The sequence below is a fragment of the Calonectris borealis genome, chromosome 3 (genome assembly GCF_964195595.1).
Source record: "Calonectris borealis chromosome 3, bCalBor7.hap1.2, whole genome shotgun sequence".
In the NCBI taxonomy this organism is placed as follows: domain Eukaryota; kingdom Metazoa; phylum Chordata; class Aves; order Procellariiformes; family Procellariidae; genus Calonectris; species Calonectris borealis.
The window spans coordinates 75,516,488-75,537,391 of NC_134314.1; the positions used below are offsets into that span (position 1 = coordinate 75,516,488).

General features: G+C 38.8%; 1 protein-coding gene across 8 annotated transcripts in view; it reads right to left on the reverse strand.

The window, feature by feature from the left end:
• The window catches only part of UTRN (utrophin), a 275,914-nt gene that overhangs the window by 105,672 nt on the left and 149,338 nt on the right, over positions 1-20,904 (reverse strand). For all 8 annotated transcript variants that reach the window (XM_075146239.1, XM_075146238.1, XM_075146237.1 and 5 more), the window contains one exon: positions 19,305-19,461. In XM_075146239.1, coding sequence (XP_075002340.1) covers positions 19,305-19,461 — 157 coding nt within the window. The remainder of the gene's footprint in view (positions 1-19,304; positions 19,462-20,904) is intronic.

Below are 20,904 nucleotides of genomic sequence, written 5' to 3' on the forward strand. Positions count from 1 at the left end.
GATGTCCAGACAAAGGGGACTGACACTAAGAAATCAGCAAAGATGGAATGCCATTTTAAATTGTCTGCCAAAAAACCCCTAAACAACCCCACAGGAAAACATCACTGTACAATGCCAAATAAAGCATTGCATCAGTCTATTTCAAAGGCATTTAAAGAGATTATACTCTCTAAAAAGCAACCTTCAAGACAAGACAATATATCATCAATATAAGGATCCTTCCATTTCAGATGAAACTGTTTTGTAGAGCTATCTACAGAACAGAAGTTAACATTTCTTCCACAGTCTTCATTAAAGTTTTACCTCCTTTGAAGAAGCAAGGGAAATTTGTGTCCTCAATGCTAACTTTAATTACCTTCAAACTGTGAAACTGTGCAGTGCATAGCATGTAACAGTATAGCTTTGGACAAGAGTTTTACTACTCGGTTTACATAAACCCCAACAAATGAGGTTATGGTGGAAACACTGTCAGAGTGTCAAATTCGTGTCTCTTCTTTATGCGTAGCAACTGGTATAACTTTTGCTTTTTATATCAGAAAATACTCACAGGGAAAGGTGGGGGAGGGATAAAGAACAAAAAAATAATTTTTTTTTTTTTAATGCATCGTAAACATGCAATGCCTCCAGCCTGACGCAAGACACACAAAACATCTGCTGCAGATTAAATGGTTTATTACTTAATTCAGCAAGAGCACTCAAATATTCTATTCACACTAGTAACCACATATATCTTCAGTGTCTTGCACTATTTCCCTGCACCGTACAATGGTAACCATCTACCTCTCCAACGTAAGAGACAGAAATTCCTCTTTCTTTGCTTGCCAGCAACAGACAGGCTTGGGTTTGTTTAGCCTGAATTACCACTGAGCACTGATGAACTGTCAGCATTAACAAACCATAAGATTCTTGCTTCAAACTGAGATAATCATACCATTAACAAGTTGGGTGCTGCATTGTTGGTGTTAAGAGCAGTTAAACTCAGGTCACCTTTTGCTCATTTTGGGCGATTAAAATTTCCTCTGCATTTCTTCAATGGAACAAGTCTAATATGTTTGGTCTCATAAGCTACTTCACTATTAAATAGTACCTGCCATATTACTGCAGAGGTCTTGAGAAAGATTTTTAGTAATTGTAGTTCAAACTCCAGACACTCAAGAGCAACTTTATGGTATGCAGTACTGTGAATATTCGTTCAATATATGAAGATAGGATGCACTTTGTGACCATGCCCATCTCTCACATACGAAAAAGGTTTCCTGTAACATCAGCTTCCTTAGTGCAAGCGTACATCAGGGTCCTCACTGATTAATTGCTACCATCAAAAAAAAGGGTTGTACTACATGACATCACCTATGAATTATAAATAATCAGAAAAGTGAGATCACTGCAAAAAGTCTCAGAGGAGCATCTCCTGCCTGACAGTTGTGTAAAAGGAGGAATATATGCCTCTGCAGGAGGAAGCACAGGCACCAGAGCCCAGCTGAATGCTAATGCAGCGAAATGCTAGAGACCAGTTGCAATTTGAGACTACCTCTAGTGTTCCTGTTCTGCTTTTTGGGTTCAGTTGTGTATGTATGCATGTACGCATACCTGACAGAGGACTGCTCCTGGAAATCCTTTCAGAAGCAGAAATCCTGTCAAAGCTAATTACTCCCCTTTCTTAGAAACTGTCACTTTGATTTCTCTTCAGAAGCAAATGGTCTAGACAGACAACTGAATAATTACTAAACAGTCATCAATCTGTCCTCTACTGATGGATTCTCCCTATGCAGCAGAATACCAGAGAGTCGGGGACAGGCAGCAGCAGAGCAGCTCAGAACAAAGGTCCTGTGTCACCAGGACCAGCTGCGAAAGTCATGTCAACCAAATGGTGCTCAAAATAGGGAAAAAAATGACTCAAAATTATCAGAGCTCAACCCAGAAAATTTTCCCCTGTCAAACTACAATTCCTTATTACGCTTGCACCGTGATCTATCTCATGATTTGTGTTACATGCTGTCCTCTCCCTAATTCCCTACTCATTTCTCTCTTGGTTATTTCACATCACCAAGGTCTACCCCTCCCCGCCTTGTCTCCTTTTGCTCTCCTCTTTTCTGCTACAGCTTCCCATTTTCAAATCTAAACTGACAGAGTCTTCGTAAAGCTTACACCACATAGTTGGTTACTGTGATATGACAGATTATACTGGATCTCTGGTTTTGGTCCCTTCTCCAAAATTTCCTGTCTCTGGATCACGTGCTAGTATTTCCAATGTCCCCTCTGTAGGGAAAAATTACTGTAAAACCACCACTGCACAAAATAAGCAGTGTTTGAGATAGGAAATATATTCTACTCCAGACAATTCTCCAGGCGTATTTGGGAGAGACATGAGGAAGTAATACCTTAAGGGCAACAAGACTGTTTCCCTCCGGTTAGTCACCTTCTTCAGCTGGTTCTAGTTGCCATCAGAAGTTACATGAAGATGAAAAAGCAGAACTTGACACCTGTGCCATGTCCTTACAAGGCAATGGCATAAAAAAAAAAAAAAAGAAAAAAGGCAAAGAAAAAAGCAAGCCCCAACTGTAATATGTCACATATTCTATGGCACAGCAGCAATGCAGCAGGTATCACAACATAGTTGTGGTGGGTTTGGGTTTTTTTTTTTTTTTGGCGGGTTGGGGGGTGTGTGTGTGTGTGTTTTAAGTATCAGGGGACTTTCCCTCATCATGAATCACACCGAAAACAAATAACAAACAGAACTTCAGCTGGGAATTTTAGCCCCTTGTCAAACAGGGAAATCCAAACGTCACAACATGCAATAGCCTCTATCGCTTTATAGGCTGAGGGGAGACCTCATCGCGCTCTACAACTACCTGAAAGGAGGTTGTAGCGAGATGGGTGTTGGTCTCTTCTCCCAAGTAACTGGCGATAGGACGAGAGGAAATGGCCTCAAGTTGCGCCAAGGGAGGTTTAGATTGGACATTAGGAAAAATTTCTTTACTGAAAGAGTGGCCAGGCCTTGGAAGAGGCTGCCCAGGGAAGTGGTTGAGTCACCATCCCTGGAAGTATTTAAAAGACGTGTAGATGAGGCGCTTAGGGACGTGGCGTAGTGGGTATGGTGGTGTTGGGTTGACGGTTGGACTCGATGACCTTAGAGGTCTTTTCCAACCGTAATGATTCTATGATTCTATGATTAGTTCCGCTTCTGCCTCCACAAACTAAACTTGTCCAACACAACGGCCTTGCTAGGTCTTTGCATGTTCAAATAGGTGATCTAACAATGTCTCATAAAAACAAAAGAAAACCCAGCTGGACCTGTAAATTAAACTAAGCAGATAAGCAAAAAAAATATGGCTGCTTTCAGTCAACCCTGCCAATAAGAAACTAGAATTAAAACATTGCTGGACATTCAGTATACATATATTAATAAAAAACACTGGGTAAACCTGCTTGAAACTTGGCAGTGTTTTGCAAATTGTATTAAATCATCCAATTACGGGGTTGTGCCCTCCTACTATCCAACTGAGTTTGTAAATGATTTTAACTTAATCTGGGTTTTTTCAGTAGAAAAATATTGAAATTCAAATAATCCAGGGAAAGTTCTTCAAAATATCCATGGACACTAAAGAGAAATCTTTGCCTTATTTTTCCCCATGACAAGTTCTTATAATAGCTTATAATAGCTGTTTGCATAATCCATATTCCTTCATTAAAAATAATTCTGTAAGAATGATTAATTGTTAATTTGGGGAGAAAAAAAAAAAGGCCCTACTGAACCTTACTGCAAACGTCATTAACCATTTTTTTGGAGGACTACAAAGTGGTTTTCCATTTATGAGAAAGAAGTCATTTAATATAACTGGCACTAATTTGCGGTCAATTAGTGAAAAAGACTAGCACTTAAAAGCATACTTCCATGAAGCAAGGCATATTAAAGTTAACTCAGCTCCACAAATACTTTCCCACAGAAAGCGGACACATCAGAGAGGTCACAAGACTTATTACTTATGTTCACTCACTTAGTTTCCTTTCTCTGCTTTGTTTCTTTTGTTTCTCTAGTATGAAAAGCTTTTTTTTTCTTTTTTAAGCTCTTCAGGCAAAGAATTGGAATATTTTACATGTAGTAAACCCAGCATCTATTAAACAGGATTTCTTTTTCTTTAGAAACTAAGAATTTGAAACCATAAACAATTTCTCATTAAAAAGGAAAAAAAAATGCATACAATCAAATTGTTATTTTTAGTCCTCAATACTTAGAAACAAGCTGTATACCATGGCAAATTTACCTAGTAAGGTATGGAGAGAAATAGAAGCAATAAGTAAAATGCTGAAGGTATTAACAATAGCACTGAGAACCAACATAGGGAATGTCTTAAAACCAAAAACTAGAATTGGTTTTAGTGACTGAATGCCATTAGGAGTAACAAAGAATATTCTGACATATCTATAACAATATTTTCCCGAAATGTAAGTGTCAACTTAAAGCCATTAGAAAAAAAAGTGAAAACGTGCAAACAGGCAGTGCAGCAAGACACCTATACACTGGTCCCTCACTCCAGAAACCCTTAATGAAAAGTGTACACCATAAATACAGATTTTAAAAACAGTAAAGGAATTTCACTTATTTAGTTCATTTATATGGTATTTAGTAATGGGGTGCTCTAGCTTCAGTGCTTCTAAGTCAGTCATTGCTTTCTTAGAAATCTCTTCACATTCATCTACAAGTATAATCAAAATGCGGTAAGCATGTTTATTTGCTATATATAGAGCTTCTTGGACCACACACATCATCTTAGTACCCAAACATTTTCCAGGATAGCATTAAGCAATGTGATTCACATCTGCCCTGCGTTTGTTCTTTCATTTTCTCTCCAGTGAGAAAAGTACCTTTGTTTATACATACCATGGGGTTTTGTTTGTTTGTTTTATGTACTGGGCTGTGTTTACTACCAGACATTCCTTCATCTAAGTTTACTCCACAACTTTAGATCCAGCATTAAGATAAATAACTTCTTCCTCCTCTTCCAGTGCTGCTGCACCACCACTTATGAAAAGCGTAAGTAGGAAGACGTGGATGAAAAAAGCGTTTGAGTAATTGCAGCTAAGCAACTATGCTTACCGACTAAGAATCTCTTAGCAGCCAGAAACGTCAGAAGCCATTATCTGCATGCTCATAAAGAAGAGTACAAGATCATCAGAAAATTATTCCAAATGAGGCTGACCTGAAAATGAGTAATTTCATGACTGCCTTGTAGCTTCAGACTCCTCGGCGCATTTCTCCCTGCCTGTACACATCACCTCCTCTTTGCTCAGCTCTGTCCACTGCATCTGAGCTCTGAGCCACCTCTGAGCATCACAAATACAGCATGACAAAGAAAAATGCTGATTGCTTGCACATGGCTGGTGTTGGAGAAGCTGCTACGTGGTCAGTTCCCATACTATCTACGTGCAGACATCAAGCACCACTGCAGAATGAATCGATCTCTGCAGAAGGCCAACACAAAACTAACTGTTGAATATCAGAGATACAGTTTTCCAGGAACCTTTCACTGGGCTCCTTTCTCCAAGAAAGGCTAGTACCATCATAGCACATCACTGGGCACCTCTACCAACGCTCACAGAAGAAAAGCTGTAGCAGAGTTTAGGACTTCTTTAATAAGCAATGTGGGTTGGGCTTGGATATTTGTTATTGCAAATAGTTCATCTTTTAGCTCAGTCTCTCAGTGTAGCCCTTTGACATGGAAGATTGGATGTAAATTAAGTATGCACAACTCTACAAGCATCTTTTTGGCTAGCTTACATTTGTGTATGTCCAGCACTGACCATCTTGTCACTACCAAAGTAATAGTTTCATTTAAAGTACATATAATATTAAGGATGCAAACCGAGTTAATCAGAAAGTCAAGGTGTTACGATAGCTTTACTGCAGTGACACTGGCAGCCTGGTCATAAGCTTGTGTACTCTTCCTCCCTCAACGTCCTTCATACTTTGAATGACTAATGTCAAGCAAATGCAATGAATAGAAAATTTGTTCTGTATTTGCTTTACTTCCTCATTATTCAGAGAACAAGCCAAACAAAACATCCATAAGACAGAATGGGTGAAAATCATTGTAGCTTTTCAATTTTGTAGACTCATCTACTTACTGTCTACCTCGTAAGCATTAAAGATGTGCTTATTCTAAAACATTCCTTTCCAAGTTCAGGAAATATATAACAAAAAATGTTATGCTATGTCTATGAATGTGGCACTAAAATGAGGAATGATGAAGCACCAATGCCATAAAGGAAGTTTCTGACTTAGGGGAGGAAAAAAATCCCAGTATTTGTCTGAACCTGGGCTCAAGTACCTTCAAGTGCCTCACTCCCAGCCTTCCACGACTGGGACTGTACCTCACTCAGACATGGGAGCACTGAATTTCAAATTCTGTACGGGAGTCATCCTCCTCCTCACATCCAAAAAATGAACTAAACAGAGAATATCTAAACAGAACAAAAGAATGCAGTGTGAAAGTGCCTAAGTCTGTGTACGCTCCAAGAGCACTACGACTGCTCTCAACTAGATCTCTACATAGGCTAATTTCTCTTACTGAAAACCTCATTTATTACTAGCATAGGTATCTGCTGCACTGCTGGATAGAGGGGCCTATCTGTTACATATGAAAGGAGAAATGGAAATTGCTTGATCAGGAAACCACAGAGAATGAAGAACTAATAAAGACAGACTTTAAACACTCCTCAGCAAGGGAAAATACTTCTGCCAGTAAGATGCTGTTCCCTCTTCAGTCTGGATTCAGGACCTCTCAACTTTCTAAAACATCAACTGTATGGAGCTTTACAGATTTGCCTTGCCACTGGAAGGTCTGTCAGATTTTCAGTGTTTCCTACACCTCCTACTTCTTCCCTGGGGAAGAAGCCTGCTGTGCGCCTACCCAGCCAATGGCACGGCTTCTCTGTGGCTCTGGGAACAGCCACAGAAGCAAAGCAGAACGTGCAGACGCTGATCATGCTTTACATGAAACTACTGTATAAGGTTGTGTACAGCTCTGTACAATTTCTAGAAGCCCCTCACGGTCTCACATGTTGAATCCAACATTTAGACCTTTCAACTCAATCCACAAGAGCAGTGCCAAGTACCGAAGCTGTTTGTGGCTATCGGCAAGTCCCTCACACATAGAGGATGGTAAGGCCATGATGCCTGTTGGCCAAAGCTGAAGAAAAGCACTCAGATATTTGCCTAGGGGAGAAGCTACACTTGAAGTTTCTTAAGTGCAGATTAAGCTGTGCTAACTAACAGACAGCTCTCAAGCCTCCGAGAGACACCAGGAATTCAGCTATGGGAAAAGATGTGAAAATACACAAAGAAATTGATTATGTATTTCCCATCTAGAACTCCAGTAGAAGAAAAAGCACATTGTTCAACTAAACCAACCTGGACCCAAACACCAGTTTAAGCTCCCTTAGTAAGGATATTACAAGCATATTCATTATTCTCAGAGCAGAGGTCCATATAGGGGATTTTATCACTACATGCAACTATTCTTTGCTTTTTGTTTTTCTCCCTCTTCCCTCACTTTTTATTAATTCCAGACTTTATTATAATTTGTAAACATAGCCTTATATTTACAAACAACAAGTGCACAGTTTCAACACATTCCAATTTCTGCCACTCAGGTAAGACTTTGGGAAAAAAAAAAAACCAAATCCTGCATGCTTTTGCAATTTCCCCTCTAGCTACCCACACACCACTCGGAGCAGCCTCCCTTCAGCTTTCTTCTTCTTCCAACAGCCCAAAAGAGCATCACCAGGCATTACAATGTCACAGAAAAAAACCAAAATTAAAATAGTATTTTCTGTCAACTTCACAGGAGTAGATTAGCTCCAGGCACTTTTGACAAGTAACCAAACAGTGCTTCTGTCAGCTACATTTTCTTGTCTCGACCTTGAAATCATTAGCAGTTTGGAGCTAAATTTTCTGTCAAAAGCATAAGAGACTTAAATTTTAAAATATTGAAATAAAACTCTCCAATCCTTATGATGAATATACATCTCCCTTCTCTGTGTATTTAACTAGAAAAATATGTAGATTTCTACATATGTTAAAAGCACTGTTGAAAATGAATCAACAGATCAATAGTGCTCTATATAAAAAAGCTAAGCACTGCCTGTTTTAATGACTCAAGCCTAGAAACTTTCTAAATCCTCACAATTAAAAGAAATATGTATAATTCCAAGTTCTCATTCATTTTTATTCATACCAAAAAGCTGCCAGGATTACCAAGCACCTAGCTCTAGAAAAAGTCTAAATAAACTTAGAAAATACTACTTGTCAGGTACAATATCTAGGTTACAACTGTTCAGTATAGATTTTTACTCCCAGTCTACTTTTTAGTCAGAGCCTGGGGACTTGTTTCAGGGAGCACTGAGGCTGCTGAACGTGCCCGAACCCAGCGTGACGGCATACATTAACCACAGCGCTGACGTCAGCGTGAAGCATTGCACAGTCTCTCTCTGCTTCAAAACTCTAGATGGAAAGTCATGCACAGAGAATGCACAGGGCACAACTGTCAGACGCCATTCATAGATATCTAAAAATGACACCCTCCCCCTCCCTTGTATTTATTTGATAAAAATATTCTCACATCAGTCTTCCCTCTTTTCTTTCAAAGCATCAAAATGCTATATTTTTAGCATTTTGTCCGGTTGGAGGGTTTCTTCCCTGGCTTGAATCTGATCCCTTTAAAGTAGTGAATGCTTACACAAACTTCTAGCCTATCTCCTCTGAGGCAGGTTCATCACTCAAAAAGGAGATGGAACCACAAAAGAGAAAATGTACAAATTGCTATTACTTAAAAAAAAAAAAAAAAAAAAGAAAGAAAAAAAGATTTCCTATGAAGTTGATTCCAAGATGAATGAATATAGACTGTATAAAACCTAGAGCAAAAGGAGGGGAAAGAAAACTTTTAGAAGATGACCTGAAGTAATATTTAACTGAAAAATGGTGTATTTATTCGAGTAATTTATTTAAAACAATCTCATTTACTATTCTCTCTTCTATTACTGCTAATCCTAAATTCTTGCTGACCTGTTTCACTGACTTAATGAAAATATACCATTGAAAGTAATGATTTGATTCAAACACTGAAGTCGCTGTTGGTCGTGAAAATTTTAATTTACACGCAAGTGAATCACGCATTTATAGCCGTATGCATTTTTTAATGACTGTTTATAAAATCATAAGCATAGTCCTTTCGTTAATCACGAGATTTTACTTTAGATTTTAGAAATTCTTCAAGCATGTAAGTTGCAAACCAGCTGCTTCAAGGGAGAGGAAGTCTTCTGTGGTTTTTTTAATCTGTTGTATTATCTATATTAGGACTTTTCGACTAAAAATACTTAGTAATATAGAAAGAATGTATAAAACTCACTCCAACGTCAAACAAAAGTGAAAATTTACTTAATTATTTATGGCTTTAGTTTCCTACTCTCTCTAAAGCTTATAAATACTTGTTCGCAAAAACAAGATTGCCAATGACAATGGTATGAAAATAACTGGGAAATATCATTGGTTTATTGTGTTGTACTATCCAACATTGGCATAAATATTTTCTTCTCTCCATTTACACATTCATTTAACAAGAAAGGTCTAAAAGATGAAAATCATACTGTAAAATAAATAGATTACTAGCATCAGTAGCTATTAAGTTCTTTGAGAAGACCTTAAAAATGTTCTCTCTCACTACAGGCTATGCCTGTTCATTTAAGTAACAGCCCACATTGGCTAGAAGTTCAGCAGACCTATGCAGCTTCCTATATGCCCCTGAAATCTGTCCTGCAGAGAAACAGGGTGTAGGGATACCCAAAACCCAGCCATCCATCATTAGCACAATCACATGTCAGTAATAATACGGCATCTCTGACAATCAAAAACTAGAGTTAAGGCTGATCTTCATTCACTGCAGAACCAGAAGAGGCTGCTCATGTCACAGAAGTTACTGCATGTGTATTCTCTATTTGTCAGAGCAGGCTACAAAGCTTCACAGCCAGGTAGTATACAGAGTTTGCAATCACTTTAGAAAACAGGCGCTTCACTACTAGCCCCGACATAATGTTACATCATCACTAAACAACAAGATAGAAAGAACCTTCAAGAAATCTCTGTACAGGGTGCTTTTAAAATGTCCTCACGCATTACAGGGGAGCAAATTATAAGCTGAGCAACCAAGCATGTAGAATAGCTTGTTAGTAATAAAAGGGTGATTGTAAGGACCACATTGCATTCCTTCCGGAAAGATATGCCTAAAAAACCCACCCCAAAACCAAAACCAAAACAAACCCAAACCCCACAAGCAAGTAACAACCACCTCGCACAGCAAATACTTTCTATCTAAATAACATCGTGCTCAATAAAATTCAATAAACTGTTGATTAAAACAAAGTGATCTCAGTAACTCTATGAGGAACGACTGCAGACACTGCAGGCCTATCGAGCACTGCACTATATAGAGGAATGGTTCTTGTTATTGATGCTCAGAGTACCCCGAGTCTTCTGTTGTGGACAACCACTGACGATACTTTAAGTGATGCTAGAAAAGGAGTCATGTTACTGGCCTCACAAGATGAAGATTCAGGTTCCAAATCTGATTAAAAGAAAAAACCCGATCTTCTTTTCGCCATAACAACTAACCGGTCTGGATAAATCTGCAAGTAGTACGTAAGGACCTCTAGCAGCTGAAACTGTAGGAGTGGGAATCCTAATCCCAGGATGACACCTTTCTGAAGCACAACACTGAACTTACTTTGCAGGAAATGTGTGTTAACAACCAATCTCCAGCAGTTCTCCTAAAGAGAAAGCTCCAAATCTTTAAGCAGCATTTTAGGTTTAGACACCATTTGGCTGCTGAAGTTGAAAGACCAGAACCTCAGAAAACAAAGTTGCTTCTAACATTCCCAGCAGTTTTCCAGCCCCTCAGACTAACCACCCTGGATGAGAGAAATTCACTGAAACCCAGGTCAGAAGATACAGATGGTATGGTAACTTTCTAGGAACACCTAACAGCTGAGGTTAAGAGTTCTTGTAAACAAACACCCCCTGGAAGGTTACCTTGCCCATTAAACCAATACCTACCTTTTCATTTCTTCTGCATTCAAAAAAGCAACAAAACAAAAATGGGAAAACTAACAAAAATATGAGAAAAAACAGAACCCCATTCCCTCCCCTACTTTGTACATACATTTCGAAGCCTAGCCTTTAATCTCAAGAATCTGCATGAAAACAGGAGTGGGCGGCTGCCATGGCAACACAATTTTTCCAATTTATTACTGATGTTCCTAGGGTGGATTACTGGCTGTAATAACAAGGGATTGAGGATCCAATAGTTCAGGAGTTAACTGGAATAAATATTCTTCTCCCCTAAAGAGTCTGCCTGCAGCAACAAGAAGCAGGATCTAGATGAAGATATCCTTAACAGAAAACAAACAGAAAACGGATTCTTCGCCAGCCCATGCCTGCAAATACAGACAAAGTTTCAGAAGGATTTTAAAGAGACAGCAGTCTCTCTCTTACTGTATATTTAAGGATATGGAGCGCATCATAAACTAATGCTCCTGTTTGGTTTTCTCCAAAAAAATGGTGCAGAGAGGACTCTGCCCTTTGAGAACGCACAATGAAAGAGGATAAAACTCTCCAGCACTTGCACAAAATTCATACAGAAAAGTGTCAGTTATATAAAGAGGTTCTTAAAAGATTTGGAGTAATCCCTGCAAGCTCCATTCCACACTTTGAATGACAAGTGAACAGCTTTGCTAAATGCAGTATGTTTCTTCTTACTGGTCCAATTTATCAAAACAGATCACAGAGAAATCAAGGAGACCTGAGAAGATTCTGTGATTATACAAAAAGCATCTCAAACTGGTTTCAGAATGAGAAAGGTATGAGCAGGAATAATAGTTTTCAGCTCTACCTGATACAGACGGTGAAAGCTCCCAAAAAAAGTATGGCAATGGCCACTCTATCATTGTGGCTCTCTAGTGGTTCTCTACAGTTGGAAAAACAGATTCGCTGCTGCTGTGCAGGTGGGTTTTTTCCTGGCTCTCTGCCTTTGGAAAAACAGATCTCAGCAAAAAAATATTTGCATTCAGAGAAACGTCCTGTCTCATTTCCTTGTACCAGTCCATTTCTGTGATCCAGCATGGGAGCTCATCTGTTGATGTACTGTCCTTAGGTTTCAGGTAACACCCAGCATTTTTTAATGCAATTGAAACACCATCTGATCTTAAAAAAAACATACACTAGATTGAAATCCCTGAACACTTTTCTGGGCAGTTACAGCTTAGAAAAAATGTCTTGGGAGTTTCAGTGACAGGTGTCTGAAATAATTTGCTCAATATGCAGCTGCAACCAAAAAAAAAGCCAATAAGATGTTGAGCATCATCAGAAAGGACAAGGCAAAAAGCCATTGTTTTACTACAGTATAAAACATTGACACAACTTCATCCTAAGTATCGCATGCAATACCAGTCACTATACCTCCATAAGGACATAGTGGAGTCAGAAGAACGCAGACAGATGAACAACAGAGGTACTTAAGGGAATACGGTAGCTGTCTTATAGGTAGAGATGAAAAATGGGTCACCAATATGCTTGTGCTCCATCATCTTCACTGGCTATGCACATGGCTTACCCTTGAAGGTCAGGCCACAGCCGGTCATGGTCTTCCAGCTCAAGACACAGGAGTGGAAACAGATGGCCTGGTACATCCTAGCGCATCAAGGTGTTCTTTCGTTAGTAGTTGATGAGCTACTACTAATAATGATGAAAGCAGAGTGGTCTTTTGGGATGTGAAACAAGAAGATACCAGAGAAAGAGGCACTGGACTCATCGCAGCCTTTTAAGAGACAGAGACTGTGCTCTTTCTGTAGCATAAGTCTGATTTCTGTCACACACATTTCCCTCTACAGCGATGTCAGAACTTTCTCTTCGATATTTGAGGATAACTCTAAACATTCAAGAAGAATAGGCTTTATTCAATGGTTTGAAAAAGACCCAGTGAGGTCTTCAAAGTTTATATAGGAGTCTTTGATTAAAACAAACGAGATGCTGGATCCTCAGAAAAGAGCAGCGTGAGATGTATATACTGATAAATACCTATATCAAAATGATAGTATTAAAAAGGCAACCCCACAAAACCATTTTATTTATTGTACTGAAAAAGTGCTTATCAATTGTTTTATCCACAGTCAGACAACCTGTTTTACTCTGCATTAGTGACAGAATATTTTGTTCTCTCATTATCCAGGTTACTTATTATTTTAAGTACTGATCCATTGCAACTTTCCTGACTTATCACCAGACAACCGCACTTCTGGGAACACGCTGAAATACAGCCAGAAGCAACATTTTTTTGTTGAAGTTAAAAACACACTTGCATTGACATCCTAATTTAACACTTCATTCTTTGTGGCATGCTTTTGCTTACACATCGTTCCTTTGGAGAAATAGCCCAGGAGTGATATTCACCTGAGTCATTCATGTAACACACAAATCAGTTTGAGTAAATCCTTAGTGAGCAATGACTTTAAGTCAGACAGACCACTTCAGAACTCTCATTTAACTTCAGGCATTAACTACACTCTTCCTTTCCTGTAACAAAATATTCCCACCCACAATGTTCACCTCTTCCTCCTAAACATACCTCAAAGAAAACAGTCTTAGTTAAAGCTTAATGAATTGTATTGTCCTTGTACAGTACAATTTTTTTGTACAGTACAATCTCTCTTTTTCACCAATAATCAACCTTGAGAATTCTCAAATATGCAGCACACTTAAAACTTCAAGAGTCCTTGAAAAACTCCTAACCATTACAAGTTTACTTAAGCAGCCCTCAAACTGTTCAGTAATGCCGATTGACTAGTGGAGAGGCTGTTTCTCCTCTTGATAGAGCATATAGTTTTTGAAAACACATCCTTACTTTGAAGAGCCACTTCACAGCAGCATGGTATAGAACGCTCGAGCTCCTGCTTCAATCACACCCTTGTCCATCAGATCAGGTTGCAGCTCCTTCTCTAAGCAAAAAGCTCTATTGATCCTCCTCTTCCAACCACAGACTGTTTAATTCTCCTTTCTCACCCCCTCACAGCTCACACCTCAGTCAAAATTAATATTTCAGCAATGTAGCTGACCACCTTTACGCAGCACAGATTTTCTGCATGCTTCATGTCTTATGTGATGAGATGTGTAACAAATTAATAAAGCCCTTTCTAGACTATCATTAAAAGCATAGAGTAGGACAGCACTGATATCATAATACTCATCTTTTGATTCTTACAGTTAATAATTCCTTACATGGAAGCAGATTTTAATATAGAAAATATCCAAGAAAAAAAACAAATCTAGAATAATTAAGTAGGAATTAATTTAAGAATAAGCCCTTTGCCCAAAGTCAGGCAGGTACGCTAAAAGACCACAGAGAACTTAAGGCTAGAAAAATGTTTTTTCCTCACAGACTTTTCCTGCTGGTAAAGAGAATAATGGAATTACAGGCACCCTGAAGGGATAACAACAGTAGAAAGCAGTTTCCAGTTGGCTATGCTAACACTTTTGATAAAGTGGCAATAGCTAAGTAAAACAGAAAGAAATACTTGCAACTTTCAGCATTTGATTACTTTAATAAACCAAATCTGAAACATGAAATACATAGACAACCACCCCAAAAAGTTTAGAGAGTATCTGAAATATTAATGACCCATCCATAGACATAAAATTACCAATCAAACATTCACAGGTCCTTGGCCAATTCATTCTGAGCTCAAACGAAGCTAAGTTAAGCATCTCTGTGATCCAAGACGCATGCATTATTTAGTATTAGCTAGACATTTGTTCATTTATGCAGACAGATGCCAACAGGATTTATGCGAGAGGGTACCCATTTCTGCTTAATTCGAAATGTCCTGTTCTCTCTCTGAAAGCTAAACCCCAGTGATTTATATCATTAAGGCAGTCTTTGTATTTTACCAAAAGCACACCTTCAAAAAGCTACAGTCAGGAACTCTTCCAGTGGGAAGGCGAGATACAAAGCTCTCAGCGCATCTCCAGAGAACAAGGTGTCAGCATCTGCATCGCCTTCTCTTGTACACAGGCATGACTCTAGGTATTTCCATATGCACAAAATCAGCCCACTCATTTTTCATGGTACTTTTGTGGCTTTTCTTTTTTGGCAGAATAAGATATCCACGTGAGGGCGGTCTTTCAAGATTTTGGGGGGTGGGGTGGTGTTTTTGTTGTTGCTGGTTTTGGTGGGGTTTTTTTTGCATGGTCTATGCAGCCGATCAATATTTGTATCACACACTTTAAAATTAATATTCGTAAGGAAGACTGCGAAAGAACAGAACAAAAGGGAAAACCTGAGTTGGTAAGGACAAGCAACAGTGAGAAACCGGAACTATGGAAAAAACACTGGCAATAAATTCTGAAAATGCAGCTGCCTTCACTTTCTTTTCCCTATAAACCACTCCCTGTGTCAGTACCTTTGCAGACGAGTTTTCTACACTTCAGGAGTGTGAATGTAGCCTCAGCTCTAGGTACACTGACTTTTTAACTCAGGTACTTTTAAACTTCCTCTCAGTGTCCCAAAGCATTTATGAATTTTCCAGTATTCTTAGGACTGCCACCACAGCCCATTGTCAAAGGTAAAGAAATTTTGAGAATAATTAAAATGGGAAATTCATGCTCCCTTACTTAAGCTTCCTCTTGCCCTGCCCCCTGCAAGACACGGAGCACAACTCAACACCCAGACAGGATGTGCTCACTGCTTGACTGTGCTTAGCATTTAGTATGTGATAAGACTATGAACTACTACAGATGATGGAATTTTGGCTGAACAACACAAAAATCCGTCCAAAATTTATAAATATTTGGTACGTCCTGAAAGATTTCGGTTAATCTGGAAAATATAGGCTATATCTGTAGCCCTGATTCAGGTGACTAACATTGCTGTAGGTAATGTTTGTTTTTAAAGCATAGGAGAATGATTTATATTTAAAACAAAAACAAGTTTAAAAATCAAATTGCAAACCTTTTATTTCCTCCTGTCCAAACAGACCTCAGTAGCACAAAAACAATGTGAGCTAACCCAAACTGTCACATAATACTGTATTTATTTATCTAGCACTGCTGAAGCCAAGCACCAAGTGGGGGAGATACTAAGAGAGGGAAAGAGCAATAAGATTAATGTCATTAAGCTGAAGTAAACAAGTCATCATTTCATGTATATGAGGGGGAAAAAAGTAGGTTAATAAGGAGAATGATTATTGAATAACTAGAGGCAAAAAGCAATGCTAATACAAGGATTGAGGACCCAGAAAAACAAAGGGCAGGAGGTGAGACTATCATGGGCGCACATCTTACAGAGTTGAGCCACTATTTCATCACTTACATTTTGAAGTACCAGCAAGGACAAGATCAGGTAAGCAAGCTGGAAATAAGAGCAAAGGGATCGCAGAGAAGAGGAGATAAAGTGAGGTATTGAACTGCTCAATTTGCACGAGGACAACTTCAAAGCAACACTCAGATGTGAAACTAAAGGAAAGAGGAAAGCAGAGGCACCCAACCCTTGCCTAGGGAGGCCCGAGGAGAACCTTTTCAAGGTCAGCTGATGTGGAGCAGAAGCTTAATATGGGATCATAAAAAAGCAGTTGATTAAAAGTAAATCTTACAAATAACATGAAATGCTTAGAAGGTTTAACATTTGAAAAAGTGTGGGCAAAGAAACATTTAAAGAAGTACCAGGTCAGCCAGTGATGAGAGGTGGAATAAAGGGAGTATCCTTGAGAGTGAGAGAAATCAAGTCATATCTCTGCAATATTTATCTGATACAGTTGCACCTCAAATCTCCACTGAAAACTTTCAGCTCAACACAGGATACATATTCTAAAAGGAGCACCTTAAATGCAAAGCAAGTGACACCAGCCAGTGATACTCCCACAAGGCACAGAGTGACTGACAGCGTGAAATCACAAAGTTATTTTATGAAGAATCTGCTGAAAGGGCAGATTTGGCATAAGGTTTTGAAAAGGGGGGGGTGGGTGGGTGGGGGAATCACAGGCATAAAACTTATGTGTTCCTCATCCGAGGGCACCTTTATTCAACATCCCAACCACCCCGACCAATCACTTAACTATGCTGAGGAAGCAGAAGAAGGACCTCCAATGGGTTTTAGTTTTTGGTTTGTTTTTTTCCTCCACTTTTCAGTTTCTACCTGAAAAAACACAACTTTTCAGCTTGATGCAGTTTATTAGTAAACTGCAGCTTCAGCAAGGAATGAACAGTTCCTGCTAAGAAACAGCAATGAAGCACTGCCTTGGAGAATCAAACCAACAGACAGTTGTGGTCCAGCTCCCCTCCTCTGGCAATGACTAATAAGCAACACTTCAATAGAAACTGAAATGCCACGTGCTAATAATTTATGTTTGGTATGGCACAGTATCATCACACGATATATGGGAATCTCTTGGTCCCTACCAAAATAACTGTTAGAAAATAATCATCCAGTCACAATCTAAGAAATATCTGCAATTCAATATTGTGCTCTTGCTTGTGTAGGTGTACAAAAACCAAAGTGATGCACAGGGTCGCTTTAACTTTGCGCTGCTGCAGACCATTAATACAGCTCGTATTAAATACCGGACTGGGACATCTATATCCAATACTTACAGCGACATTGCAAGAATATTGCCTTTTTGAAAAATGAAAGAATAATCTCTAACAGCTCCTGAATGCGCGTATTAGAGTCTTAACCTCGACGCATAACAAAATATCCGTTATTCTTTAAACATAAGGGCAAGGACTAAACAACTCAGAAGTGTTCTCTCCTTCACACTGCTGCAGTTCATTAGTGACCCAAACTAGCCATCCAGCATCATTGCTCCTAAATTTTTCTACCTACCATTTTTATAAATCAATTTGAGATCTTTAAATGAGAGCCACTAGCAGTATTATTTGTTATTATCATACATATACTATAACCTAGTATATAATCTGAGTCACAAACAAGCCCTTAGAAAATGACCTGTAGAGATCTATCACCTCCCACTGACCTCCTTCAAAACATATTTGGATCTGTTCAAGCCTTTTATTGCTCCTTGGCACTAGTAATCCACCATTTGATCATTATAAAACATTCACAGCAGCTGTGCCTACAAACAGAGCATGATGATTTAAGTGGATAAGAACAGGAAGAGATGAACTCTCAAGAAACAAAGATCATGAGTTTATGCTAATAACTTTAAAAGACTAAATTAAGGAGAAACATATGCAGATTCCCTTAAGCTCTTCTATTTCGGATTTAAGTCTCAAAAGTGCTGCTCATGTCAGGCTACTTTTTCTGCAGCTCCTCACAGTATCCTAACTGAGTATTTCTGTATTACTAAGTGTTTTCCCAAATTCAATTTTTGCCCTCACTAAACACCACAACAGAAAAGACATCAGTGTTGTGTTGGCAGAGGGGAATATAGTTGTTACATGATTAGCTATATAAAGCTGCATTTGTGCTCTTTCCCTGTTTACGCCATACAGAAGAACAAATACGATGATAAGATGGAACCAGCTTTACTAGAATGAATTTGTCCAATGGCAAATATGTCCTAACTTGATTACTGATCAGAGTTGGTGAGACAGACTCTACATTCTATGTGAATGAAGATATGTTGTAGATGCAACAGAGTTTTTTACTGTTAAAAAATACTTAGGAATCAATACCCTATTATGTACAAAACCGAAACAGAACTAGCAAATCCAGAGAGCTGGAATAGCATGTTATAGTTACAACTGGAATAGTACAAGACATAGGTAAGTTTTAGTTCTTAAAAACAGTTTTGAGTCATCTTTGCAGTATAAATCTGCATGGGGTAGGGGGCTGCTTACTGGTCAATTTAGTAACATGTAGAAAGCCACTTAGATAATTTTACTGAATTTACATTCAACATTGCTTTCACAATTCTTGTTCAGTTTTTACTTTTGTATGCCTTCCTTAACTTTACTTAGAGTACAATAGCAGTTCTACCTGGTAGGAATCCAAAAACATCAGGAAACATTAAAACAAATGTGTTTGGACTGAACACATGTATCAGAAATCCTTTAGATGAAATTTTATAGAGAGTATCTCCATTGTGCTTTACTGGTCAAGGTGAGAAAGCAAAAAGGGGGCAGACTTAGAGCTTTTTTCTAGAAATTAGTCACTAGGAAGTGTTCATCGTTTCTCCTGTACTCAAATTCTCTTCATTCTATTATTCACAGTAGCATATTTATCTATAAAACTTAAGCAACTTACTTTGCAGTGGTCATACTGTTGCTGTAAGGTTGGAACATCCCCTCCAATGGGCATTTGCTTTTTTAGTTCTTCGTCCTTCGCATTCAGCCATTTGATTAACTCTTCCAGGGATGTCAGCAATCTGTTCCATTTCTCTGCACTGGCCTCCAAGTGAGCCCTGTGAAACAACATTAAAGCATCTTTAAAGCCCTCAATAGCAAAAACAGCATGGGAATGCAATAAATAAATAAAATTGCTCCATCATTAAGATAGGAATGTTTCAACTGTTTAACTGCAAAGCAACTTTGTGTTAAAAAAACCTCTACTTCAAAACATTTTGCACAGCAAATCAAAATAAGCAGAGGAAAAATGGGGGATCACAGACAAATATGTACCTGATGCTTTAACTTATCTAAAACCTTGAACACTGCATGTCTAAGCAACATAAAGAAATGCTATGTTTTGTTGTGACTCCAACACCGCAGTGCACAAAGTACAAGCATCATTTTGCAAGCTAAAGCACTGCAAAACTGAACTCTTTCATGCCAGGACCTTGACTCTCCAACAGCAAAAGCAAAACAAGTTCTCCCAACAGTGATCAACAGTAAATGGCCTGTGCTGCTGGAAATATCAGTGACATGGATTATTTAATACATCATCTTTAGTCAATAACACAGTGAATCTTTCCCGCAGATTCCACAATATCCTTTTCTATCATTTTCAAAAATACCTTGACTTGAGGGCTTCTCCCTGCAGTGCCTACACAGCTGCAGGGAAATCTTTGACGGGACCAGTTCTTTTACTGCAGTTGTTCTATGTTATGGATTCATTTGAGACTAGCATGTACTTAGTTTATACCAGTAAAAACCAATTTCTTTCTCCGGGCAGGTGATGGAGTAGAGCTAAGTCCTGTTCAGTGTAGTCTGACACCAGCTCTGCACCTTCCTGCCCCGCTTCTGCCAGATGAGTGAACTGAACTTTACTATTGTTTCCTACCTTTTCCCTTTCCTATTTTGCACATGGTTTTCTATCTTTTTTTCTGATTCACTGTAACTCGCATCTTGAAACTTTCACCTGGCTTCTCTTGTATTATCGCCTCAAAAGGCATTCGAGTGAATGTTTGGGACAATAGTTGGATTGAAGGGGTGATGTGCTGCAAGGTTAATTTCAAGGCAAGCTTAGGTTTGGGTACGCTGGGAGCTGGGATCTCCAAGAGATACTAGGATAGATGAAACAAAAAAGCAGTCAGTAAGAGTGTATGAGGGGGGGGAGATACAAAGAAAATAAAAAAAATCACATTTCTGAAAAGGATAAACTAACTACCTTTAGGAAGAGGAACCTATTCTCCTTCACTCCATTCAGGAAAGAGCTTAGCTAACTACTTGGGGAAAAAAAGATTTAAGTACTTCCTAGAAGCGACATTTTACTGCTTCAGTTTTGTGCATCACGGTTTCTATCATCCCTTATTGCTCTCACTGATACCTTTCTCTCAACACTGAATTCAAGCCAGCTGCTCGTAGCCCAGGTCTAAACAGCTGAGCCAGCACCCTGCCCTGCAGTGAATTACAAGCAAGCTATTGCATTTGCAGTTATATGCATACCAGGGAAGAGCGTCCTGCTG